We start from the raw sequence: 27,296 nt of genomic DNA on the forward strand, positions 1-27,296 counted from the left end.
AGGGACCTTGACTTGAGAAAAACATTTTGAAATTTTGAACATAATTTCAGGGGGAGTTTTCTTCAATGAGCAAATTTAATTCTTAATTTTGTCATATTAAAAGGGGGGAAATTGTTAGCTTTATTCTTATTTTGATATGGCAAAGTTGATTAAACTTAATAAGCTTTGAAAATGAATGAAAGATTTTTTTTAGTATGAAGAAAATCTTAAAGGGAGTTTTAAAGTTGAACTTAAAAGAAAGATATATTGAAATATTTTGATTATTTGATCATGTTCTTAACTTAAAGAAATAATTCTTAATTTTCTCAAAGATCTCATGTTTTCAAAATTCAAAGTGCTGGCCTAAGAATCAAGTTTTCAAAAGAAATGACTTGATTCTCAAATAAAAAAAATAAGCAAAATCTATTTCTTTGATTAGAGGAAGAATCGATTTTAGAAAAGAAGAAGTCAATTCTCAAAAAAAGATCAACAGTGAAGAATCGATTCTGAAAAAGGAATAAGTTAGTTCTTGGAAGACAGAAGCTTTAGAATTTGTAAAGAACTGACACCTCAGACACAAAGAATCGATTATGGAGAGACATAATGCATAAGCAAAAAAAAAAAAAGAATCAATTATATTTGGAGAAGATGTCCATTCTTGACGCACCAAAAGTACATATAAGAAACTTAGTGACTAAGAAAGCAATGGCACAACTGGACAAAAGTGGAGCGACAAAAGTTAAGCTTGAATTCAAATTTTGACGTCAAACCATAGTGGAAAATCGACACCTTAAGGCAAAATAATTGATTTTCCAAGATTGCAAAGATATCACCTTTAAACCTAGTTATAGAAGAACCAAAACCTTAAAATAAAAAAATTGATTCTTTAGAGACAAAAAGCTACAGACTTTGCAAAAAACTGACAACTCAACAATAAAGAATTGATTTTACAGATGCGATAGAACTTTGTAAGTTGGTTGGAATGTACAAAAAATAATTCAAATTTCACTCCAATGTGTAGAAAATCTTAGAGGCTATAAATATCCATTTTGAGGACATTAAAGTGAAATGAGAAAAGGATTTTGAAAGAATTTGAATCATCTTTGAAGAATAAAAGAGCGAAAAAAACAAGACAAACAATTGTGAGTAAAAAGTTCCCACCTTTGAGTAAGCAAAGAGCCTAAAAATCACATTTTTAGTTTTCAGTTGATCCTTCCTGAGCTTAAACCTTCCTTGATCATCCATATTTTTGTGAAAGCTCTCACTTTTTTGATCCTAAACGTCTTTATCAACCTTATTAGAGTTTTTAGTTGGTGATTCACTAAAACACACTGTTGTATTGGTTTTACCTCTAAGCAAAAGGTAAAGGGGTTTTGCTTGATCATTTAAAAGGCTTCATCTTTATGTAAAGATTGTGCATTTACCTGAAAAAAGTAGTGTCTTGGTAGAGGTTATACCTAGTCTTGCAAAAGGCAAGTTGTAGAGGTGACATGAGATCCTACACAAGACATGTTGTAAAGGTTATGCTTGTCCTTATTGAAAAGACAAGTTGAGAGTAGATTCAAACTCCTTGTGCTATCAAGGGAAAAGACGTAGGCATTGAAAGGCCAAACCTTTATAAAAATCCTATGAATACTTTTTATTTTTTTCTTTTTAGTCATTCATCTTATACTCTATTTTGTTGTTTGATTCTTTCATATTTAGTTGATTTTCGAAAATGGGGGAATTTTTATTTAAAAACCGATTTGCCCCCCTTTTGGTAGTTTTACTTTAAGTTTATCTTTCTAACAATGTCTGTCACTACTCATTTTATTAAATGATTCTTGGATGTTGCAATGCCGTATCTTGACATAAATAATATTTTTTTAATTATATAATATGTGGTGTAAATTCATTAATGTTTTTATGAGCATACTTTTAACAAATATTTTTTTAAATATATAGGTTTATTTATATGCCTACACCTCACACCATGGATGTTCTTGTACAATAACTATTAGATGCCTTGACTTAGTGGAATATAGAGAGTAAAATCTCTACTATAATTGTGGATATTGTAGCTCTAATGATGGTATGATTTCTATTATAGTTGATAAGTTGTGTTCCAAGATTTTACTTGATGGGAAAATCCTTCACATGAGATGTTGTGCATATATTTTAAATTTGATTGTGAAAAATAGATTATCAGTGATAGATGAGGTCATTGAAAATATTTGTAGTAGTGTAATTTTTTAGACAACTAGTTCATGTAGGGTGGCAAAATTTGAAGATATAGCACGTCAGTCAAAAGTGTCATATTCTAAAAAGTTAAACCTTGATTGTAAAACTAAGTGCAATTCGATTTACTTAATGCTTCACATTGCTTTGTAGTATAAAGATTTTTTTCCCTAATTTGAAACTTAAGGATAAATATTACGCTTCTATGCCTAGTGAGGAAGAATGGGAGAAGGCAAACAATATTGTTGAAAAGTTGAAATTGTTTTATAATGCCACTAAATTATTTTCTAGGACAAGTATCCTACTGCAAATTGTTATTTTGTTCAAGTATGTGAACTTTGAAGTTATATAGTAAATTCGTTGTGCTCTTATGATGTCACAATTAGTACAATGGCAAAAAAAAAAAAATGCTTGACAAGTTTGATAAGTACTAGAAAAATATTCATACCATGTTAGTTGTTGCAGTTATATTGGATCTTAGGTGTAAAATGAAGACAGTGGAGTTTTATTTTCCTGAGGTACATGGTTATGATGCAACTTATGAGATTGCACAAGTTAAGAGAATTTTTATGGTTTACTTCTTGAATACTAGTCTAGATCATTTAAACCAAAATCACATTCTCCTAATACTTTAGCTGAGGCATCACCAACTATTCAAGCATTAAGTAAAAAAAAATTACTTTCCAAATTTATTGCATTTGTGAGTTATTCTTCTAGTGATGGGAATGTGAAATCAAAATTAGATTACTATTTAGATGAGGCACCTGCATCATGGACTGGATATTTTGATATTTTGAATTGGTGGAGGATAAATGGGTTAATGTATCCCACATTGTAAATGATGGCAAAAGATTTTATTGTTGTTCCTATTTCTTCGGTTGCATCCAAGTAAACTTTTAGTACTAGTGGGGGAGTGGTGAGCAAACATCGAAGTAGGCTTCATTCAAAAACTTTGGAGGCATTAATGTGCATTCAAAATTAGTTGAAGAATGAAATGGAAGGTGAATAATATAATAGTTATTTTTTTCATTTGTTTTATAAAAATATTTATTATATTTCAAGTTACATAATTTTTTATTATTTTAATTTATGTAGGATTTTCAGTTGGAGGTGAACTTTGCACAATTGATGTTGAGGAAGAAGAGGAAGTCAAATGAAATTTATGATGTATTCATGTTGTTTTATGTTTCATTTGAATATGACACTTGTATTATTTTTATGTTGTATTGTTGTTGATTTTAATTGTGGAAGAGTTTTTTTTTTTTTTTAAGAAAGAGATATTCGAATTCATTCTTTTTTAAGCAAAGAGATCATGCATTAATTATTGAGCCAAATGCTTAGGTGCAAGTGTGGAATAGTTTTTAATTGTTAGTTAATTATATATGAATTAATGTAAAATATTTTTTATTTGGGTTTCAAGTTCGAGTTATTAAATGGTATTCATATACTAAAAATGTGCTTTGAAAAATCGGGTAATTAACGGATTCAGATAATTAACAAGTAATGCTACACTAATAGGGTTTGGTTTTGGGTAGTATTTTATAATTTTATTTGAGTTTTATAAAGTTCGAGTATCTTAGTATTTAAATAGTTTTGGGGTTGGGTACCTTAAAAATAGCAAGTACCCTACCTGTTTACATCTCTAGGGCTATCAACCTATAAATACACTAAAAAATAAGAATCCTTTACATTTCTCTAAAGTTCTCTCTTCTTCCTTTATCAGACTCTCATTTATGTGGGTTTTGAGACTTACTTAAGCTCAATTTTCAAAATTTAAGGTCATACGAGTTGGACTAAAGTCTTAGTATGTGACATAATGCACGTGACAACAAATATTTGTAAAAGTACTCCATAGGTTTCTATACTATAGGGTTTTTTGTCAATTTCTTCCTTTTACCTTAAAACTGGTCAATTTAACCCCTTTACTTTAAAATTTTGTGCAATCAAGTCCCTCTGCTTAACTCTATCCAAATTGACTATTAGTAATGGTAACGTGGTAATAACATGTCAAACGATGCTGACATGATGCTGATGTGTCAGACAAAAAAATTTTTTGAAATGTTTTTCTTTTTTTAATTATTATTTAAAATAAATAAAAAACAAGTACTCATGTGCACATATAGCAAAAAATACTAGTCTATATAATCTATAATATGTATAAAAGTATAGATGTTGGTATGTAAAATGGTTATATGAATTCTAATAGTATCGAATAATTTATAAATTAATATTAAAATATTTAATTATTTGTATTTCAAACTTTATATTTTAAAAACATGTGTATTTATATAATTATTAATTAAAATAAAAAATGAATACTACTAGTTAATTATTAAATACACATATAACAGTTATTTATAATCTCACTTGTAAAGTTTAAAAACTTCAATCTATGTGTTCAAAACAATAATACTAGTTTAAAATAAAGAAATGAAAAAGGTGATACCATTTTAAGTAAAATCATTATTAAATATTTTGTCAATCATAAACATTAAATTAATTCTACTCTTCGTTTTCTTAATTCAAACATAATATTTGTTCTTCTAGTTAAAAAATAAAAAGTAAATGATAAAAGTAAACAAATTCTTAAGCTTGTCATCCCTTGTTTTATGTTTTATTGGTTCCTGGTTTCACTTATTCACTGATCAAACTAAGCCTTCACTAATTGATTGGCAATGAAAACCTTGCAAACCTTGCGAATTATTCACTGATCAAACTAAGCCTTCACTAATTGATTGGCACTGAAAACCTTGCAAGCCTTGCGAAACCTTTCGAAAGGTCACAGAAACTGAGTCCACTCACTTTACGGATCATCCTTTTGTTGAAATCCTGTTCAGTCTAGAAGAGAAAAGCACTGTTCCCATTAAAGCTGCGTGATATATCACAATTGCAGAATAATATAGATAGATGCCCATGCAGTTCTAAAAGTTAAAGATAAATAATTTTTTTGAATAAATATTTTGTTCTCTTCTTGTTGAGAGTGTGGAAAGAAACAGCATAATTTCATGCCAATTGGAGCTTGAACAGATGATGATACTCGGCCGGTTGTCCTGCACTTGTCCTCACAGTCCTCAATAGCACAGCTACGTTAGAGGTTACTGGTTAGCCCCAAGCAGGCAAGGCACATACAGCATCAGAGCTTTATAATCCAAGGCAACTTCCAGCGTAAAATCCATCTTGCTCTTCAACTGGTGACAGGATACAATTCCTGAGAAGAAACCGCAGTTTTTTTTTTTTTTTTTTTGGGGGGGGGGGGGGTGGGGGTGGAAAGTACAAAATTGAAATGCCCGAATTTTAACCAACATAAAACAACCACAAGAAGTAAGATACCTCTTAAGTAGCCAATGATTACTCTTAATATTACAAAATCTAGTACAACAAAATCATATGACTGCAAACTTTCATTAATTATCAGCAACAATTCAGAAGCTGCCTGCTCCTCCATACACAGTAGGCTTATTAACCAATCTTCACCCAGGGTACATACAAGTAAATCTTGTCTTGTAACAAGATCCCAATATTTATGAGGCATGAATGTATATAAAAAGAAAACAACAAAACGCAATGACACCATTTTTGCCGCAGCTGTATCATCCAAGATGCTAGCAGGTGTTTAATGTTACAGCTGCTAGCAGGTGTTTAACCAAAAATCTTCATGTAAATTGATAATATTCTTCCACTTGCAAAACAATTTATCATCCTCTTGTCCCAACACTATCAGTGAAATGTCATGACCAGCCACTTTATGTTCACCTAACATTTTAGATATACTAAGAAGCAAATTGCTAGTGTCAAGTTACTTGTTTCTGACAGTTGATCAGAGAAAACACCGGCACTGAAGCCAGCCACAGGGAAACTTGACCCTTTTGCAGTGTCTCCGTGAACAAATGACCAATGTTCACTTCCATCAAGCTAAACAGGGCATCCTGTTAATAACAAACAGGATCAACATCTTCCCTCCCTTCCTTTTCTCCACCTTCCTACTGATTGTAAAGTTATCCTTGACAATAGACACAATGAAATATAGATCCATTTAAAGAAAAACCCTCAAAAGTCATAATTCAGTTCTGCATCTCTCTTTCGTAAGTCAAGCTGTACAAACAAATTCACTGCTTCAAGACTGGTTTGACAGCTAGAACTACCACATTCTTAGGTTAGAGACAAATACACAGATCTTCAAATAGTATCCTAGACCAGAATACAAAGTTCACTCTCAATTGTTAATATGCAGTGCATTCACCAAAATCCTGTAATTCTTTTGGCCCATAGACAAATCCCTCTTCTTCCAATCCTCCAGCAATTCAAAAGCATCATGACTCCTTCCTCTCCTACAAAACTCTTCCAATACAGTCTTATAAGTCAACAAATCAGGTGCCATCGAATTCGCCAACATATCAGAAACAACATCAACCGCATCATCAAGTCTTTGCTCCATCGCAAGACTACAAATCAAAATCATATAAGCACTCCCTTTCGGCACCAACCCTTTATCCCTCATTTCCTTAAACAACCCAAAACCCTGCGCCACCCTCCCTTTCTCACACAACCCTTTGAAAATATAACCATATGTATAGGCATTAGGCTCGCATCCATACAACCCCATTTCACGGAAAACCCGAATTGCCTCATCAATAGCTAAACACTTGGAGTACGCCTTAATTATCATATTCAAGACGAAAGTATCCGGAATAATTCCTAAAGCTTTCATTTGTTTCGTCAAGGACCGGACCGCGTGTAAATATACATGACAAACATTTTGTCTATTAAATCTTCTAAGCAAAGAATTAAACAATAAAGTGAACGTCTCCAGCGTGGGTTTACAATCATCTGATTTCAGCATTTTCTTGTAAACATCGAAAGCGCGATTGAAAAGGAACTTACGACCGCAACAGAAGCGGATTATGGTGTTGTAAAGAGGAACGCTAATGGGGCAGGCTCCGGCGATGACTTCTTCGATTAAGGTTTCGGCGTGGCGGTAGCGTTTGGCGGAGATGAGGAGTTTTATTATGGTGAGGTAGGTCGCATCGGTGTGCTTGTACCCGCGTTGCAGGGCAGTCCAGCGAAAGATGTCAAGGGCCAAATCGGCGTCCGGTTGGGCTCGCAATGCTGCGTCCACGTCAGCGGTAGTGAAGCCGGGTTTAAGCTTTTGGATCCATGTTTCGAATTGGGTCTCGAGAGGGGTTCGGGTTCGGGGACGAAGAAAGGGTGAGGCGGGGCTTTGGGGTGGGATGGAAAAGGTGCGGTGATAGAGTGAGGGGCGCGTGAAATGGAAGGAGAAGACAGCCGGAAGTGGAGAGGAATGGAGGTTTTTGGGGGTTTTCTGGAGAGTGGAGGTAAGCAAGCGATGGAAGGCTACAGGCATTTTTTAGTCGGGGATTAAGCGGGTGAAACGGAAGTAGGAAGAAAGAAACCCCTAGGCAGTTTTTGTTGCGTGAATGTGAGCCCAAAAAGTAAGAGCATTAGAACAGACTCTTTTCTTTCGGATGGGCTAGGCCTCCTTAATGATTAAGCAGATTAGGCTTGGATCTATGCCTAATATAAGCATAAGGTCAGATGCTATCCATCTTCTCCCCGGGCTCCGGCGGCCTGGCAAAGGCTTAAGGTTCAATTAGGGCAAAATTTGGAAAGCGAGGTCCTTTAAGATAAGTCCAAGGTGGCAATGGAATTGAGGTTGATTCCATTTCCATTCATATTTTAGCCTTCTTAAATCAAGTTGGATCAAGTTTCTGAGTAAGGAAGATCATTTTGAGTTTGTAGACCTACATGGTTGTTTTTTACTTTGTTAAAGATAGCATTTAAGTTTTTATCATTGATTTTTACTTTGCATGGAGTTAAGCTCTGAACAAGTTAGACCGGACTGAATCAGTTTTTGGTGTAAGTTTGTTCTTGACTTGATATTTGGTGAGTGGTGAGCATCATGCTATTGAAGGGAAGGAAAAGCATACAAATAGAAATTGGATGTGGATTGGTTGATGGAGTTTTGCATCAAATACAGGGTAATGTAGGTTTAAATGGTCATGTAAAAGCACGAGTGAGGGTGGTTTCGTGAGAACTGAGGAACTGATACACCGGCAATGCTGATGCAGTTGTTGGAGGTAGTAATTGTGTTTCATAATGGCATTGGCTGCATCTTTTATTAATTTTACTCTCTTTCTCCTGTCTTGGCTCGGAGATTCGGTAATGTTTGGTCTGAGAGACTTCTTTTTATTTTTTAAGAGCGAAGGCTAATCCTTCTTTTTAGAGTGGAATTTATCCTTCTTTTCAAAGAATAATTAACTTTTTTGGTGGGATTATTAGCAGTCAATTATAGTCCTTCTATTAAAAACCATTGTGTTTAAACTTTAAAGTATGGTCTGGAGCAAAGGTTACCACCAAATATCTTTCCTAATATGGCAGAAGGGCTTGAGACAACTTGGAGGACAAACATGTAAAGTCAAACAGCACTACTCTAGAGTATAGAATATATTCCATAAGCAATTAGTTCTTTCAAAGTGAGTATAACAATTCTGGATCTTTAGTTTGGTAAAAGAAAGAGAACTATAAGGTAGACAAAAATAAACAAAAAATGAAAATTACTACAAAATTTGTAATTTATTTAGATAGAATGATTTTTTTCTTAGTTTTATTTTGATATTTTTAATATTTATAATTTAAAACAATTTTACTTATCAAATTATTTTTTTAATTTATATGAAAATTTATTTTTATTCTTTGATAAAAAGAAAGAATATTCCCTTATTTTAGTTGGAAGGAAGAGTCCCCTGTAAGTTCCCCTTACTTGATCCCTTGGTTCTAGAAAAGAAAAGAAAAGAAAAAAATCCTATGCAGCCCCATTTTCCTTGCTCTACAATCTTGGCATGTTAGCCGGCCTTGGGATTTTGACCCTCTAGATTTGGTGAGTTTCTAGTCAGATGGCTGTGAGTATCAAAGAGTCTTTAGAAGTAATGAGAGAAAGAGTGTATTGCAGCAAAATTAATGTAGTAGCATATGTATAAATGGTACAACGCTCAATTGCGATTAAAAAAAAAAGTTACATACATGAGTTTTTGTCATTATATTTGTTTTTTTCTACCATTTATGTTGCGGGAAAAAGGGACAAGCAGGTGATTCTGTTTTCACTACTACACAGGTATATGTGGGGAGCGTAAATTAATGCTTTGTTTGTTTTCAACCTAATTATATTATTTGCAGGATCATCGTTTTCTTCCTTAATTCCAATCGTCTTTCTCATATTAGTAACTGAAAATTGATGATGAAACTCCACGATTCCTAATTCCATGCTTTCACTTTATAAAACCACCTCTTCTTTATTCTATTGCATGCCCTCAGAGAACGCAAAAAGTTTTAGCCTTTTATAAAACTGGCCAAAGTTTCTTATCAACATTGGTCATTTGGATGTGGCTCCTTTTTTTTTTTTTCAGAATTAAATGTAAGATGAGAGTGAAATGTATGGTTTTTTGTTTACCGTTATAAAATTCTCTTTCCCCCATACCACGTTTGACAAAATGCACCCTCTATTATGCTTCTTGTTTGCAACTCTTCTGTTGTTTTTTTCGTTTTCATAATTTTATCAGTCTCTCTGTTTGAGAACATGTATTTCACGGTTGTGGGGTATGGTAATATGCATCCAGTCCAGGTTTCAATTTAATCAGATTGGTGGGGTGGCGAGTTTGAGAGACAGATAAAAGAAGAAGCCTAAAAATAGAGTAGATGGAGAGGAATGAGATCTCTTATGTGTTTTTTACCGGTATATTAGCCTTAATATATTGGCATCAGTATCATACGAGTTTGGTTCTCTATCATATGATAGACACGTTTTATTTTTGTTCTGCCCGAGATGCTATGCTAATCCGAATGTCATTTTGAAAACCTCGTTAATCTTTACTGTTAGAGTAACAATCACGACAAATCATGCTCGTAGAAAGGGTACCAAGATGTACATCAAAGGCACATAGATCTGCCTAGCTCATAAGCACACATTTCTGACTCAGAAGGCCACAGGCAACAGCAACATCAAAGAACAGCTGCTTACCTGTGGAGGAGCCAGGCACAAACCCCACTCAAACGGCTATCTGCTCTTTTTCAGACAGGGTCTTTTTTCCGCTTTTTTCACTCTTGCTTTTTCCTACGCTTCCTGGAAACTGGAAACTGAACAAGAGCTAATAATAGATCACAGAAAAGGCCCCACCCTGCCCCCATGGGTTACTTTTCAACTTTTTTATTACTTAAATATCACTGCACCGTCTTATTTATTCTTATTTGATTCTCGTTAACTTTATCGTTTCTTCTTTTAGGTTCTTTCTTTCGTCTTTTACCTCTCACAAAGGTAAAGTGTCTATTTAAAAAGCATCATTCCAATCCCACCCTAAGTCTCCAATACACATCGAAAGGAAACCCAACCTTTGACGACCATTTCGTTGGTCACTGCTTTGGTTCAACTCCCTATATCATCTTTGTTAACCCACCTCACCTTCTTATCATTTCTTGTTCACTCAAAGTCCAATCTTTCTCTCCCTAACGGCTTGACCTTCTTTTTCTACTCTCTTAGTTGCTTCCTACCATTTTAACCAGCGACTTGGAGATTGAATACCAGGCTCAGGAAGACGCATCTGGCCAGCGATTCTGAAAATGGGTCTTCTTCGTCTCTCTGTCCTCTTTCTTTTCTTTTCCATTTCCAGTAAGCTCTCTCGGAAACTTCCCGAAAAGGTCATTTTTTTTTCCAGTTCTTTTTTCGGGTTTCAATTAATCTTCCTTTGCTATTTTGTTTTCAGGAGGTGAGATCTCAAGTCAAGTGGGAATAAACTATGGTCAGCTAGGGGACAATCTACCATCTCCAAAACAATCAGTTAAGCTAATACAATCCCTCGGAGCCAAACGCGTCAAAATCTACGATGCAAATCCCGACATCCTTAACGCTCTCAAAGACACTAATCTCCAAGTCTCGATCATGGTCCCAAACCAACTCCTAACCAACATCTCCACCAATCAGAAACTAGCCGATTCCTGGGTCGAATCGAATGTTGTCCCTTTTTACCCAAAAACCAAAATCCGATACCTACTCGTCGGCAACGAAGTCATCAGCAGTTCCCCTAAAGAAACCTGGTACAGCATCGTACCAGCCATGCGTAAACTAAAAAATTCCTTAAAAACCCATAGCCTCAACAAAATCAAAGTCGGTACCTCAATGGCAATGGATGTCCTGGAATCGTCATTTCCACCTTCGAACGGCACGTTCCGATCTGATATTGCCGGTCCGATCGTTAAACCGATGTTACAGTTTTTAAGCCGGACCAAATCTTTCTACTTCCTCGATGTTTACCCATATTTCCCTTGGTCGAGCGAGCCCAAAAATATTAACCTCGATTACGCGCTTTTCGAATCCAGAACCATAACGTACACCGACCCGGTATCCAATTTAACCTACACTAATATGTTTGACCAGATGGTTGACTCGGTTGTTTTCGCAATGAAAAAACTCGGGTACCCGGATGTTCGGATCTGGATTGCAGAAACGGGTTGGCCCAATGCTGGCGATATCGATCAAATCGGAGCCAACATTTACAATGCCGCTACTTACAACCGCAATGCTATAAAGAAACTAACTGCCAAGCCAGCTATTGGGACTCCGGCCCGACCCGGATGGGTTCTTCCGTCTTTCATATTTGCTCTTTATAATGAGAACCAGAAGCCGGGTCCTGGAACTGAACGGCATTTCGGGTTGTTGTATCCTAATGGGTCGAATGTGTACGGGATCGATTTGAGTGGGGAGACGCCGGATTCGGATTTCGAACCGTTGCCAAAGCCGGATAATAATGAGCCGTATAAGGGGAAGATTTGGTGCGTGGCGGCTAGAGGAGTTAATGCGAGCGAGTTGGGTTCGGCATTATCGTACGCGTGTTCGCAGGGGAATAAAACTTGTGACCCGATTCAACCCGGAAAGGAATGCTTCAAACCGGATTCGTTGGTTTGGCACGCGAGTTACGCCTTTAGCTCTTACTGGTCGCAGCTAAAGCAGACTGGTGCGACCTGTTATTTTAACGGCTTGGCTACTCAGACGGCTAAGGATCCAAGTAAGTTTATTTTCTTCTCTTTTTAAGTTTAATGATAAGTGTTAGGGTGATTGAAGTTTGCCAAATTTACTTGGTTTTCTTTGTTGAAATCTTTTCTTTTAATAGTATTCTGTTTTTCCTTTTGCAGGTTTTGGACACTGCAAGTTTCCAAGTGTGACTCTTTGAAGAAGCTTTACACAATCCAATGACTGGGATTTTAGGAGGTCCTCCTCAGACAGTGATTTGGGTCCCCCTTTTACTCGTTTGTATTGAAGAGGGAGCGAGAGATACTTGAAAATAAGATAATTATTTCTAGTAATTTTTTGTAGCCTAGCCCCTCTGGGAATGGGAAGGAAGGCACACCTCTCTAATTCCAGTCCTGATTTTGTCTTTTGCAATTTCCAGGAAATTTCCATGATTAGTAAAATGGGCACCCAAACCACATTGCTGTAATCAGTCATTCTCACTTGTTAATCTGAAGTACTTGATATTGTTTGCTGTGCTGTATTAGTCTAGTCTATTCCAGAAAGCTTCATTTCAACAACGGCTAATTGTTTTACTTTTCATCGTATAAAGAAAAGCAACGGGTTTTCGGTTGGTGTTGGTCTTTATTATCTATTTACTTTTATGAGATGATGCCATAGGTCCTTTTGCCAACGGCTAGATAAAGAGGGCTTAATTTCCAGGATTGCTGCATCTTTCAACCTTTTAGGCTTCGGCCTTTTGGCATTTCTTTTCCCTACGCAAGCTTGTACATGGTAGGCAGTAGTGCTGGCTTGCTGGGGCCCGCTGTGCCTTTATTCCTTTCTGAAAGTGTCTCCCCTTGGATTCCAGCCATGAGCCATCCCACTCTGCTCTGGCCCATCCTTTGTCCCATTCCCTCTCTAAATGTTTTCTTCTTCTCTCTTAATGATGGGAAACTAGAAATCAAATGATCCATTAAATTGGCTGAAATTAATTTCCATAGCATCATCATCCATGATCCCATCAATTTGATTAATACAAAAGCGCTAAGCCCTTAAATTATGTGCTTCGTTTTCAAGCCTCTCTATTGGCTCGGATGAGATCCAATGATGCAGCAACAAAATGGGTTAAGCTCAAAGAAACCATAGAGAGAACACAACGCTTCATTAATCTTTTACTACTACTACTACTACAACTATTTATTTGTTTATTCTTTTTTTTTTTTACCTAAAGAAGAAAGAAAGCTCACATAGAGACATCAATTGATCAACACACGTTCACCGTTCACCGTTCATAACACGAGTTTAATTATGGATTTGCATGCAACGCGGGAGTCATCCGAACTCCCAAGATCCCACAACATCATTACATTACAAAAACCTTTTAGCAAAATGTGATAATTAGTACTAGTAGTGTCAATTTTCATCTGTCATTGGGTAAAGATCAAACCACAAAGTTATGAAATGTGGTCTAAAAGCAGCTTTAGCATTGACATGACATGTCCAATTGTGAGGAAGCTTGTTAATTCAGCTAAAACTTAATGCACAATATGGATGCTATGCGCTCTCTAGTCAGTGGCTGGTGGTTGGACAGATTCCTCTTCTTTTGAACACCTTTTCTCTTCACCTTTTCCTGCGTTGGCTTTTTGTTTCAGAGAGCGAGATGGAGATGTTGCTTAAATCAAATCAGACCAAGCAAAACCAGGGGAGCTGTTATAGACGTAAAATTTGTTTACCATCCCGTATTTCACCGAGCAAGATCTGCAAAAAGAGATCGAACTTTAAACTCAAGGTAAAGATATAGCCTGCAGGGACACTGACTCTGCTGCTCCCACATATGCGCATTGGTTACACAAACATGCGCGTGCTTTGGCTCTTGGCCTTTCTTCCATCATATTGTTGGTAGAAAGGTTTAGAACAAATGGTTGACACAACAATGATCACAACTTTTTTCTTCTTTTCTCATTATTCATTGGTTACAGTAAATTTGACGAGAATCCATGATTGCAATATAAGGGCATGTGATGCATTGGAGGAAAAAATCCGCCCTTCTTTGACCAAAATGACATCAACGTAACTTCAAATTTTAAAATGTGTTGCTAAGCTTTGTTTTTCTCTTTGTGGGACGAGGAAAAGATTGTTGTTAGCAGTGATTTTTGCTCTTTCTATAGCATATGATCATTAGCTCAGTGTCCTTGACTCGCAATAGAATTCGATACTTCGTTTTTCACAGAGAAAAAAAACATTGATGTTGACCTCTTTAAAATTATTTATAGAGTTTCATCATAACTTCAGTATAAATTAAAATATTTATATTTGATGCATTGACCCTTTTAAATCACCAAAATATAAAATTTCATTAAAGAGGGTGTTGGGAAATTGCGGAATTGTCTCTAAAGAATTGCCCAAGATCTAACCCAATAAATAGAATAAAGAAAGAAAGAAATCAAGCACACCCACAAGAACACAAGAATTTACGTGGTTCGGTCTTTTGATGACCTACGTCCACGGGCACAACAACAGAGAAAAATTCACTAAGAGAAAAATCAGGAGATTACAAGAACAGTCTCAAACTCATAACCCTTATCCCACGTACACCTAAATCACTCTCTCTAAATCTAGGTGATTCTTATTCTTTAACCCATAGGGTCCTTTTATAGTATCAAATACAATAACCTTATCCTAATATAATTAGGAATCTTATCCTAATAGAATTAGGAATTGTTATTCTAATCTAACTAGATTTAAAGACTATTTTATAAGGTATACTAATTTAATTAGAATTAAACAATCCTAATTAAATCACAATTCAAGACTATCCTAACAAATCTCCACCTTAGGCTTGAATTCACCAAGCTCCACCTTACGAATCAATCTCTGTCGACACCGCCACTGCCCCAAAGGGCCTCAAGCACTACGAACACCGATCAAGTCCAAGCAATGCTTGAACTTTATCCCAGAAACTGACTTAGTTAGCATATCTGCCGGATTTTCATCTGTAGCTATTTTCTTTACTACAATCTCACCTTTAGAAATAATCTCTCGAACGAAGTTACACTTGACTTGGATGTGTTTGGTTCTCTCATGAAACATCTGATTTTTAGTCAAATGTATAACACTTTGACTATCACAAAACACAACTGTTTGTGTTTGTTCAAAACCAAGATCACTAACCAAGCCTTTAAGCCACAAAGCCTCCTTCACTGCCTCGGTCACAGCCATATATTCAGCTTCAGTTGTAGACAAAGCAACGGTTGATTGAAGAACTGCTTTCCAACTGATTGCAGATCCTGAGAGAGTGAACACATACCCCGTTTGAGATCTTCTACTATCTAGATCACCAGCAAAATCTGAATCGGAGAAGCCAACCACATTACAACTAGTGTTTGCACCTCCTTCATATACTAAGCCAACTTCAATAGTAACTTTAGGTGTTTTCACAAGCTCCCATGTTTGATCCCAGTGTAGAGACTCAATCTTCTTAGAAGACTCGGCATATATAATTTTCTCATGATAAAAGTAAGGCTCATCAATCTCTACTTCCACAAATAAAACATAATAATCAAAATCACCATCAATACAAGTAATGCTTCGTTGAGATACCAATTCTTGTACCTCTTGCAATTCTTTCTGGATTTCACTATCATCTCGCACTATCACAAGAGCATTGATTTCAAGCTCCACCTGCTTGCCAACTTCTTGGTCTGATGAGATTGCAATTCTAGACTTTATCCCATGAAGTAATGCAGACTCGTCAAAGGTAACATCCCGACTTAACATAAATTTTGGGGATTTCGGATCAGTACACCACAGTCGATAACCTTTTACCCCAGATGCATAGCCTAGGAATATGCACTTCTTTGCCCTCGGCTCAAGCTTACCATCATTTACATGAGCATAAGCAGGACAACCAAATACTCTCAATATAGAGTAATCAGCGGGTTTACCTGACCAAACTTCCTCGGGAGTCTTTAATTCAATTGCAGTTGATGGAGACCTATTTACCAAGTAACAAGCCTTGTTGATAGCTTTTGTCCATAATACTTTGGTTAGGCCAACATTAGAGAACACGTATTTTGCTTTCTCCAGAAGTGTTTTCTTCATCCATTCTACAATACCGTTTTGATGTGGTGTTTTGACGACAGTGCAATGTTTAATGATTTTTTCATTATTGTAGAATAGACCAAACTCACCTTTGCAAAATTCCAAACCTTTGTTTGTTCGAAAGCTCTCGATCTTTTTCTTAGTCTGCTTCTCGATCAATACCTTCCAATGCAAAAAGGTGGTTAACACTTCACTCATAGCCTTTAGAAGATACGTCCACACATTTCTTGAAAAATCATCAATAAAGATCTACATGTATAATGATCCACCTTTTGATGCCACCGGAGAAGGATCCCACAAATCTAAATAGATGTAGTTTACTATACTCATGGTTTGATGAGTTTTAGTGCTAAATTTCACTCTATGTTGCTCACAAAAATCTAGCTTTTCACTCTTTTGACCACACAGCAAACTACGCTTACTTAGTTTTCTAATCCCTCTCTCGCTCATATGACCAAATCTCATATTCCATAAACGTGTTACATCATCTTCAGAATCATTAGATGAGACCACAGAAACAGTTTCAATGACCGTGTTTCCCACTAGACAATAAAGGTCACCGGATAACTTGCCCTTCATGATAGTTAAGGCTCCTTTAGATACATTCAAGACACCATCTTGGTCACTATATTTGTAGCCCTTCTTATCTAACAAACTCAAGGATATTAAATTCTTTTTCATGTCAGGGACATGTTTTACCTCAAGTGTTCTTACCATACCATCAAACATCCTGATTCGAATTGTGCCAATTCCAACAACTGAGAGAGAGAAATCATCTCCTAATTGTACAGTGCCCATATTAACAGATTGATAAGTTGTAAACCAATCACGCCTAGGACATATATGAAAGCAACAAGCCGAATCCAAGATCCATGTATCCATCAGGTTACAATTAGTAATTGCAAGAACATTATCAGTTTCCTCAAAAGTATCAAAGTCATCTCCAACCACGTTTGCAGTATTCTCAGACTTATTGAACTTTTCATCATCCTTGAATTTAGTACAGTCTTGACGAAAATGCCCTTTCTGACCACAATTCCAGCAAGTTTTCCCTTTTGCTCTAGATTTACCTTTTCTGTCTAAGCCTTTCTCTTTACCTCTACCTCTATTTACAACAAAACCTTTTGCTTGATTTTCATTCCGAATACCACCAACTTTCTTCTTTAATTCTTTGGAATTTAAAGATGCCCTTACATCCTCGAAAGTGAGAGTGTCTCGGTCGTATAGCATAGTATCCACGAAGTTTTCATACGATGGAGGCAAAGAACATAAAAGAATTAAGGCTAAGTCTTCATCCTCAATTTTAACATCGATATTCTTTAAATCAAGAATAACTCTATTAAATTCATCAATGTGGGTATTAACGGACGTACCTTCACTCATCTTGAGAGTATACAATCGTTGCTTCATATAAAGCCGATTCGTCAAGGACTTGGTCATATAAATACTTTCGAGTTTAAACCACACTGCAGCAGCAGATTCTTCATCCGTGACTTCTCTTACCACCTCATCAGACAAAGCAAGGAGAATAGCACTATGTGCTTTTTCCATAAGATCATCTTTCTCACCATCAGATAAATTCGAGGGAAGATGTTCTTTTCCCTTCAGTGCCTTCAACAGTCCTTGTTGCACTAGCAATGCGCGCATCTTAACACGCCACAGGCTGAAATCGTTTCTTCCATTAAACTTTTCAATCTCATACTTGGTCGACGAAGTTGCCATAGCGAGATTCAGATTGACCCAAGACCTTGAAGCTCTGATACCAGTTTGTTGGGAAATTACGGAATTGTCTCTAAAGAATTGCCCAAGATCTAACCCAATCAATAGAATAAAGAAAGAAAGAAATCAAGCACACCCACAAGAACACAAGAATTTACGTGGTTCGGTCTTTTGATGACCTACGTCCACGGGCACAACAACAGAGAAAAATTCACTAAGAGAAAAATCAGGAGATTACAAGAACAGTCTCAAACTCATAACCCTTATCCCACGTACACCTAAATCACTCTCTCTAAATCTAGGTGATTCTTATTCTTTAACCCATAGGGTCCTTTTATAGTATCAAATACAATAACCTTATCCTAATATAATTAGGAATCTTATCCTAATAGAATTAGGAATTGTTATTCTAATCTAACTAGATTTAAAGACTATTTTATAAGGTATACTAATTTAATTAGAATTAAACAATCCTAATTAAATCACAATTCAAGACTATCCTAACAGAGGGAAATTAAAAATCTTCATAAGTTTAATAGCAAATATACAATTTTTTAATATTAAATGGATAAAAAGTCCAAATCTTTTTATTTTGTTTCCATATTTTTCTCTCTAATCATGACAAAGTATCATGTAACTTGGCAGAATGGCATACAGAATTTCTTATGTTCAGTGCTTTACCTTTACCCATCTGTTTGTCTTGTTATCTCTTAATATAACTGAAAATCAACATAAAATATGCATCTAAATAGATTTGTCGGATCTGATGTGACGTCCAAATTGAGTTTTAATTTCAAATTTCCTTTGTTGTTATATTATCAAAAATCAAATTAAATAATGGCGTCTGCACCAACGGTGCTTTTGTAGAAAAACTCAAATCCTACCACCCTTGACGATAGATCAAGAAAAAAAAGTAGATTTCATCCCCTAAATGATGAGATTTCATTATTGGGTGATCAGATGGTTATTCATAGCAACCCTTCATTTAAGGAGGTTTTACTTAGCTCTAAAGGAGAGAAGACAGATCTTGATGTCAACTCTGACGATGAGAATGAGTTAATGGATGAAGATGACACGGACACAGCAGAAGAGGATGCAAATTTTGAATCAGATGACGAAGTACAGTTTGGATTGGTCGGTGGCATCCCCTCCATTATTGTTTCTGACCGAATACAGGAAGTTCTAGCAAAGAAATGGCAACAATCTGTCATAGTGTTATTGCTGGGACGACCATTGTCTTACAAGACTCTATGTGAGAAGATCCTGTTACTGCGGAAACCCAGGGGTAGTTACAATATCTTAGATATGGAGGAGAACAACTACTTGATTCTCTTCTAGAAAAGGGATGACTTTCTAAGAGCATTATTAGATGGGCCGTGGGTGGTTTTAGGGCATTATTTTAACGGTGCATCCTTGGTCACAAACATATTCGAGCGATATGCATAACATTTCAAAGTGGTGGCTTGGGTTCGTTTTCCAGGTATGCCACTACATATGTACCACAAAACTATCCTTCGAAAAGTTGTTTATTTAATCGGGAGATTGATCAAAATTGATTACAACACAATTGCTGGTAAACGAGGCAAATTTGCTTGTGTGGCTGTTAAGTTGGACCTTTCCAAGCCTTTACTACCGAGCTTCTACTTAAATGACAAACTGCAGTAGATAGAGTATGAAGGATTACCTCGAATCTGCTTCAACTGCGGCATGTACGAGCATACTAAAGAGGTTTGCACTAAACAAGCCATAAGTCCGGCTTCAAAGGAGTATCCCCAAGAATCCACTCAGAGGATTGAGGCTGAGGAGTCTATATATGGACCTTGGATGATCGCTTCTAGGAGAAAACAGAGAAGAAATAAGTCTCGAAGCAACCAAAGGGTGATGGTCGCCATAAATCGGGTTGAACACAAGGGATCCAGATTTAGCATTTTGGATGACGTATCTCATGATCTAACCAATGAGGACCAGAATGGTTCACATATTGGGGAAAGACTAAATGATGAGCGGTCAATAGAACCAACTCCCAATGTCATTGTTAGTCAAAAAAACCTTATCAATATTAGTAACAACGTAATCCAAGGAAACACTCATACTAATAAAGCGACTACTAACATCGACTATATGGATGCCAATAATAGGGGAAATGCGATTGGGAAGGCCAAAACAAATGATAAAGTCAACCAAGAGCCTCATAGTACAATGGATGTGGACCCTTCCGTGTTATTCAGTTAACTACAACATTAGACCCTTTAAGAAATTCGGTGGTTAGTATTCCAGCTAATCAACTGAAGCCGAGCAACACAGTACAACAAAGGCAAACAATACAAATAGCTAAATGACGGGGTGGCTAATTGTAAAATCTTTTGGTCCTAAATTATTGTGATTTGGATGAATAAAAAGCAACAAGCACCCAAAAAACATGCATGCTACAAAATCTAGAACCTAAATCTTTGGAACTTCTTTTGGTTAGGAGGATGATGCCAAATCGGTGAAAGTAACACTGAGTCGTCCAAATCAGTTAAAGAGATACCATAGATTTGACAACAATTTGTTGAATGAAAGACAACTCAAGTCTCCATCTAATGCCAACTTTGAGCTAATTGGCAAAACCAAGGCTTCCTCAAAGATAACCAAAAGCAATGAGAATTCTTATCCATTACTGTTCCTATGGTTGTTCGCTGCTTACACACGAAAATTCTTGCCGCCACCGAGGCCATTTTAGGCGAAACCAATAGCCACGTAACTATTCATCCCCTTTAAATTTTGGTATACATGAATTTAGGTTGACCTTCTAGAAACAAAACTAGCCACTAGACAGTGGAAAGGAAATAGAAGTGAATTGCTTACTTGCTCCACGTGTCTGCTTGTCATACATGCAATTAAAACCCTCCCACGTGTTGACCCAACAAAGGCATAACTTATTTCATTATCAAAACATGCTCAAGCTTACTAAGACTCATACTTTAACATCTATACTTCCTCATAGGGCATGTGGAACTGCATCACTTATTATCCTAAAGAATCATGATTCATATGTTCGAGTATTCCTCACATAAAACATATCATAAGGTTAAGGGTAGGAACGTCTACATCCACCTAAGCATTCATCTCTAATTTCCAAAGCAACAATTTAGGTACCATTTTACCATGAATAGTATTCTCCCAAAAATGCTTAATCATCATGCTTATCGTCATGTACGAAGGTGGGAAACTTACATCCACTTATCATCCATATATCCATACACATTTCTCGTTTCCTGAGTATAACAGAATTGAGGCATTTGAAGTAAAACAATTGAAAGGGCTTATCCCCCTTTATTGAAAGCTAATATGTAGTAGTGATATTTACATAGTATAACAATTCTAAAAATTCTTTAAAAACATTTGGATATAAACATTTTGATTTATTATTGAAAGCATAGCATTCAAATCAGGTAAGGTAACCAATTCAATATATCATACTTAACTTTATATACTAAAATAGTTTAAACAAGTGTATTCACTCACCTTGAAAAAAACATATTTTTCCTAAGCTTCAATTTCACCAAAACCTTGCTTGTCTAAGATCTCAAGCTCTAACAATCACCTAACACAATAAATCCTATCATAAGTTTCCTAGTTTCTAGCAAACCCATTATCGAAACTAGTCGAGTAATCAAATGTTCTCCATTTAAATTCCAACAAGCTTCAAAACTTCAAACCAAAATCATTTATTCAACAACCTTAAGTATCCTTACCTCAAAAACCTTTTTGAAGAGTAAAAACCCCCAAAATCCTCAACTGAAAAAAAGAATAATAAGCTAAAATTCGTAGAAAAAGGTGTTAAGTTAAACCCATAGTCTTTAAAACTTTAAAATGGTAAATCTCACCTTAGATTCATGTTTAGAATGTTGAATCCTTGCTCAATGGGGTCTTGCATGGTTGTAGGACAATTTGGAGGTTATTAGAAAGTGAATGAAGGCTGTGGAAATGAAAAATGAGAAGTAGGGCTCAAGTTAGGGCCTTTCTATTTTTTCTCGCTAAACCCTAGGGATTAACCCCTTTCACCTTAGTGATTAACCTTTTAATGCTTAAGGTTCAACCCTTTTTGCTCCAAAGGCTAAACTTTACATTATGACTTGCGGGGATCGACCTTTAACATTTGAGGGTTGATCCTTTTGGTTCTAGAAGCTATTCTAAGTGTTTTATCTTGTAAATATTGACCCTTTAACCCATGGGGGTCAATCCTTGAATTTTCAAAAGTTGTCCCAAGTGTTTTGTGACATAGGGATCGACCCTCCCTTCCTCAAGGGTTGATCCTTAACATTTTCAGTAGCTAACTTGAGCCAAAATACCTTTATGGATCAACCCTTCATGCCTTAACTTGCAAGAACGAATTCGTTTTTCTTTTTCCTTCCATTCTTTCAACCATCATCCTTTCACAATTTAATCATTATATAAGCGATAAATTTAAAGATCTTTTGATTAGGAATCCCTTCCAACAACTCATAAAGAAATAGCTCGATCTATGTGTCTTTGTTGAAAATTTTCAGCCTTCTTTTGGTTGAAAAGTTGAGGTTTCACAATGCACCTTTTTAAGTATTTTATATGTAAAGTAAAGCATGAATTTTTGAGGTGTTTATCTTTCATGATTTAAATACCATTTTTATGATGACTATTCAAATATTTTGAATCCAAATAATTTCAAAGAAGTTTTTGAATATACTACGTCTGTAAATATCTTACTATATATTAGCTATTAACAAGGGGGACAAGCCCTTTCAATGATTTCCTTCCAAATGAGTTTAAGTTGATATGATGAGTATGCAATGCATGTATACTAGATGACATGTTTTGGTAGATGTAGACATTCGCACCTATGAGCTTATAAAATGATTATGTGATATGTACTTGAGCATGTAATGTATGTTTATGAATTATATGTGATGTAATTCCATATACCTTATGAGACAAGTATGAAAATGAAGCATGAGCCATAGTTAAGTAAGGCTATAAAATGATGATGTTATAATGTACGGATATGATGGATCATATATGTTTATGAGTAATCCAAGATAATGGGGATTTTTACCACTATCCACTATGAGTTTAGGCGGACTACCACTCACAACATGGGTGAAGCGAGATGCCAATCACAAAAGCTCTCAATAATCCAAGATAGTGGAGATTAAACCCTATTTGTTAGGAGTTAGGGTGGATTGTCACTCCCAATGAGTTCCAAGATAAGGGGTTATACCTTATCCACTTTGAGTTGTGGCAAACTACTACTCATAGTTAGTTAAGTTTTAAATGATTCTTGATGAGTAGAAAAGTTGGATCTTTAGAAAGATTACATGTAAGTTATGATTGAGTAGTGTTATGATATTGTTAAAGAATTGATGGAATATGACTTGGTCCAAATGAATCCTAATTTGTTTGAATGTCTTTAAGACTACACGAACTTCTAGAGTTAGAAAGTGCAAAAAATTTTTCCAGAATCTAAGTTTCATGAGTGAAGTATTGATACTTAGATGACAAAATGTCCTAGGAAACATTCTATGTAGAATGTATTGATACATTCTAGGGAAGTATATACATTTAGTCTAGGAAGCATTCTATGTAAAAAGTATTGATTCTTCATTAAGATGTATCAATACTTCAGCTATAGAACAATGTTTTCACAAGGTTTTCAAATGATTCAAACTTCTATTTCATCCTTAATGTTTATACAACTACAGTTTCAGTTAAACCTTCATGAAATGGCTTTGAACAACATTCTTTACAAGGATTTGAAGAAAACCTATAAGATTTATGAATGTTATGATTATGAAATTGATGATTTATGCAAAAACTTTTCCCCTTGACTTGTCCCTTCCCATATTCGCTCACTGAGTGTTTATAACTAACACATTAGTTTCTCACTTTTTTTTCAAATCAGTGATTGGTTTGCTACCCTTGTCACAAAGTCAAGCTCCCAGTTTTATTTGGTAGGTGTTCCAGCAGCCTGTTTGAAGTCTAGAGGGTCGAGTCATGTTTCGCTGACAAGTTGACATTTATTTTATTGTTATATATTGAAGGATGATTATTTTATGAGTGTGTAGCCACGAGTGGCAACATGATATATATGTTTTTAAAGGATTTGGCAGTAAAATGTTTATGATGAGATATTTGTATGAGTTATGAGAACCACTTTTGATTTAAAATTTTATTTCCGTTTCAACACATCATGTGGTAGCATTTCACCATATTATGATGCACCCAGTATAATGTATATTAGCGTTTCCACACATCGTGATATAGAACTTCACCATATTGTGATGGCGTACCAAGTAAAAGATTTACTTAGGCTTAATGAACCATACCCATATAGGTTTTTGTGTTGAAAATATCCTCAAAAATGGAATTTGACAGTTGTAATTTATTTTAATACTAAACAAGTTTTATTTTGTCAAATCTTTGTTGAAATCACATGAATTCTTCTTTTAAACCTTGTCAACTTATATGGAAATTGTTAGCCTCTATTTATCAAATGCTCATGAATAGAAAATTCATTGATAACTAAAGTTATGACTCGTGCATTGCACACAACCAATAATCCACTTGTCAAAAGATCGAAAATCTAACAAACTTATGATAAAAATGTTTTGACTCTCAACTCATCATTAAAAAACAAAAATATATCTATGAAGAGTTGGTTGGTTCATAATTCAGGTGTCCATTTAGCCTTTCTTGCAGCACTTCCTTTTTCCCCGAGAGCTGTAGAATTTTCTTGAACAGAATAAATAAGCAAAACCTTTTCTTATGATTATCTTCCATGCCTGTGGACAAATTAAGATTGCTTCGAGTCATTTTTCTTTTTCTCATGCCTAATATTGGGTAATTATTTTATTTAATTTGTGTTTTGTCTCTAAAGGTATGCTTCAACTCCCCATTCCACTAAAGACTCACTAACTTAAGTATCAAAGGCTGGTTGTCGGGCCTATTCCATCACCTTTCCCCTTTGTTCATTTCTATTTCCCTATTACTAAAAAAATACATAATTAAAAATAAAGAAAAAAATAAACACCAAATAAAGCAAAAAAAAATATGCATGACTCTTTTACGTAGCTTTTGGGGCTAATAATTTTATTTTTGTTGTCTTGGTGAAATGCTGTTGTTTTCGCATAAATAAAAGCCTAGCAACTCTTATCCTTTTCGTCCCTTCTTATTTTTGCTTTCTTCCTTACTAAACGACGTCGTTATCGTTACTGATAAAAACCCTCCTTCTGTTTTCTTTACCGACTTTCTCTCCCTCTCTCTACAACTTCACTGGAAAGCAAATCCCTATCTCTGAAGCAACTGTTTTTGTCGCAGCTGCTATGCGAAACTCCAAATCCAAAGAGCAACACAATCGAAGGGAAACAATGCAAATACCCTAACTGGTTGAACCTAAGAAGCAAAAACAAAGAGAAGAATGAAAGAGAAGAAGAAAGTAAAGAGACATGGGATAAAGAAATCAGAAACACAAACCCCCTTCAATAAAAAGAAAAACCCCAACACAATCGACGGATAGAAGAATGGGAGAGGTTGGATCCTAGAGGCGAAGAGAATCAGTAAGAAAGGAGAAAAAAGAAGTAAAAATCTAAAAATGCCCTTCGAACATAATAAAATACCAAGGGACACGTGTTGAATGTAGAGCAAGTATGTAACCAAGAATCAATATAGTTTAGATTAGATTAGATTTAGATAAAACATTGTATCATGATATGCATGTTTGATGAAAGTATTAAAATTGCCTATTAGATTAGTTGAGCATAGCTTAGGCGGGGCCAAGTTAGGCTTGGACCTCGAAGGGCATGCCTAAGATCATCTAAATATGAAAGTATATTTTAGTTAATATTTATCTTTTTGTTTATTATCACTCTTATTGTCTGGATAGATTCGATAAAAACAATATATTATTTATTATATAAAAATAAATAGGAAGCAAAAATAAAATTAAAAAAAAAAGGTCAAGCAGGCAAGTAGAGTTGAAATCTCACCTGGAGGAACAAACGCTCTGACATCAATAGTGTATTTGCAAGTTAGGAATCTTCTTAAGTGACAACAAAAAAACAGTAAAGGTCCATTTAGCTCTGCCGTTGCCATTTGTGACGTTAAAAATTGTTTTCAGCTCAAAAACGTTGAGGCAACAGCAAAAGCATTTTAGTAGCCAGAAAACAGCAAAAGCATTTCCTGTTGTCAAAAACTCTTTTAAATATCGAACAATCAAAATATTATTAAAATTTTTTGAATTACAAAATTATTTTTTAATTATTTAAAGATTGTGAATTTAAAATTAAAAATTATTATATTTTAAAAAATATATAGTGAAAATATAAATATTTAGTTTATGATTTGAAAGATAATTTTTTAGAAAATTAAAAAATTGTTTTTGTTCATATTTTTAAAATTAAGTTTCAAATTTTTTTTGTTACATCTTAATAATAACTATTTAAAAAATACTAGAAAATTACTCATTCTTTACTTTTCATAATCATACTCTATTAAATATTTTAATTTTTCATAAAAATTTTTCATATTAATGTCAAACAGTGAAAAATCTCATACCATATCTATTTGATTTGGTTTTTGTTTAGTTTAAAAGCGATTATGGAACTCTTATGAAAAATAATAACTTTTGAAATTAAGTTAAAACTGTTTAGTAAATTAATTTTTATAATTTTTTTTTGTAAATAAGCTATTTGTCAAAACTTATATAAGTTCTAGTTTTGGTAAAAATTATCATAAATGGTTGAATAAATAACTTTCTATTAGTTATAATTTTGAGAGGGTAATGTTAAGATTATTTTTAATAAATGAATACATTTTTTAAATAATTTTTTTTTTGAAAAATTTGCATATTTTTAAATAAAGAGAAGAAAAAACTCTTCCCCAAAATATTTCCTAAATACATATTTAGATTTTGTTATTTAAAAAACTATTTTTTTAAAAATCTTTTCAAAATCTTATGTGGTCTGGTTTTTACTTTTAAAAAATAGACAAGTTGAAAAAATCCAGACCAAACAGGTATTAATTTTACAAATAAAATTTTTAAGAAAAAGGGGCACTGATTCTTCACAACATTTTTCAAACATACTTTTTTCAATCAAAAAAAATTCTTTTATAATCATGACAGCAATACCAAACTAGGTCATAGTAGTTAAGCTATAGATATAATGAAAAGTTATAAACTAAAAGTAGAAAAATTATTCAAACATAGAAAAGAATTGAGCGAAAATCATAAGTTTATACAAGATCAAAATTA

General features: G+C 34.8%; 2 protein-coding genes across 2 annotated transcripts; one reads left to right on the forward strand and one right to left on the reverse strand.

Annotated features, from left to right (window-relative positions):
* Positions 1-5,529: 5,529 nt before the first annotated feature.
* Positions 5,530-7,622, reverse strand: LOC18612680 (Tetratricopeptide repeat (TPR)-like superfamily protein). Its single transcript, XM_007049587.3, has one exon. It carries the CDS (start codon positions 7,556-7,558, stop codon positions 6,410-6,412), a length of 1,149 nt encoding a protein of 382 aa, XP_007049649.3. The 5' UTR covers positions 7,559-7,622; the 3' UTR covers positions 5,530-6,409.
* Positions 7,623-10,537: 2,915 nt separating this feature from the next.
* LOC18612682 (O-Glycosyl hydrolases family 17 protein) lies at positions 10,538-12,852 on the forward strand. The gene is made up of 3 exons (XM_018118733.2): positions 10,538-10,873; positions 10,968-12,266; positions 12,394-12,852. Exons 1-3 carry the CDS (start codon positions 10,825-10,827, stop codon positions 12,429-12,431), a joined length of 1,386 nt encoding a protein of 461 aa, XP_017974222.2. The 5' UTR covers positions 10,538-10,824; the 3' UTR covers positions 12,432-12,852.
* Positions 12,853-27,296: the final 14,444 nt, after the last annotated feature.

Source organism: Theobroma cacao, chromosome 1 (assembly GCF_053813885.1).
Source record: "Theobroma cacao isolate CCN51 chromosome 1, ASM5381388v1, whole genome shotgun sequence".
Classification (NCBI taxonomy): Eukaryota; Viridiplantae; Streptophyta; class Magnoliopsida; order Malvales; family Malvaceae; genus Theobroma; species Theobroma cacao.

What these genes read in the sequence shown, in the direction of transcription:
- LOC18612680 (XM_007049587.3), bottom strand. Translation starts at nt 7,558, where the DNA reads ATGCCTGTAGCCTTCCATCGCTTGCTTACCTCCACTCTCCAGAAAACC.
- LOC18612682 (XM_018118733.2), top strand. Translation starts at nt 10,825, where the DNA reads ATGGGTCTTCTTCGTCTCTCTGTCCTCTTTCTTTTCTTTTCCATTTCC. An exon ending in TCTTTTCTTTTCCATTTCCA is followed by an intron (nt 10,874 to 10,967) that starts GTAAGCTCTCTC and finishes TTTTGTTTTCAG; the next exon opens with GAGGTGAGATCTCAAGTCAA. An exon ending in TCAGACGGCTAAGGATCCAA is followed by an intron (nt 12,267 to 12,393) that starts GTAAGTTTATTT and finishes TTCCTTTTGCAG; the next exon opens with GTTTTGGACACTGCAAGTTT.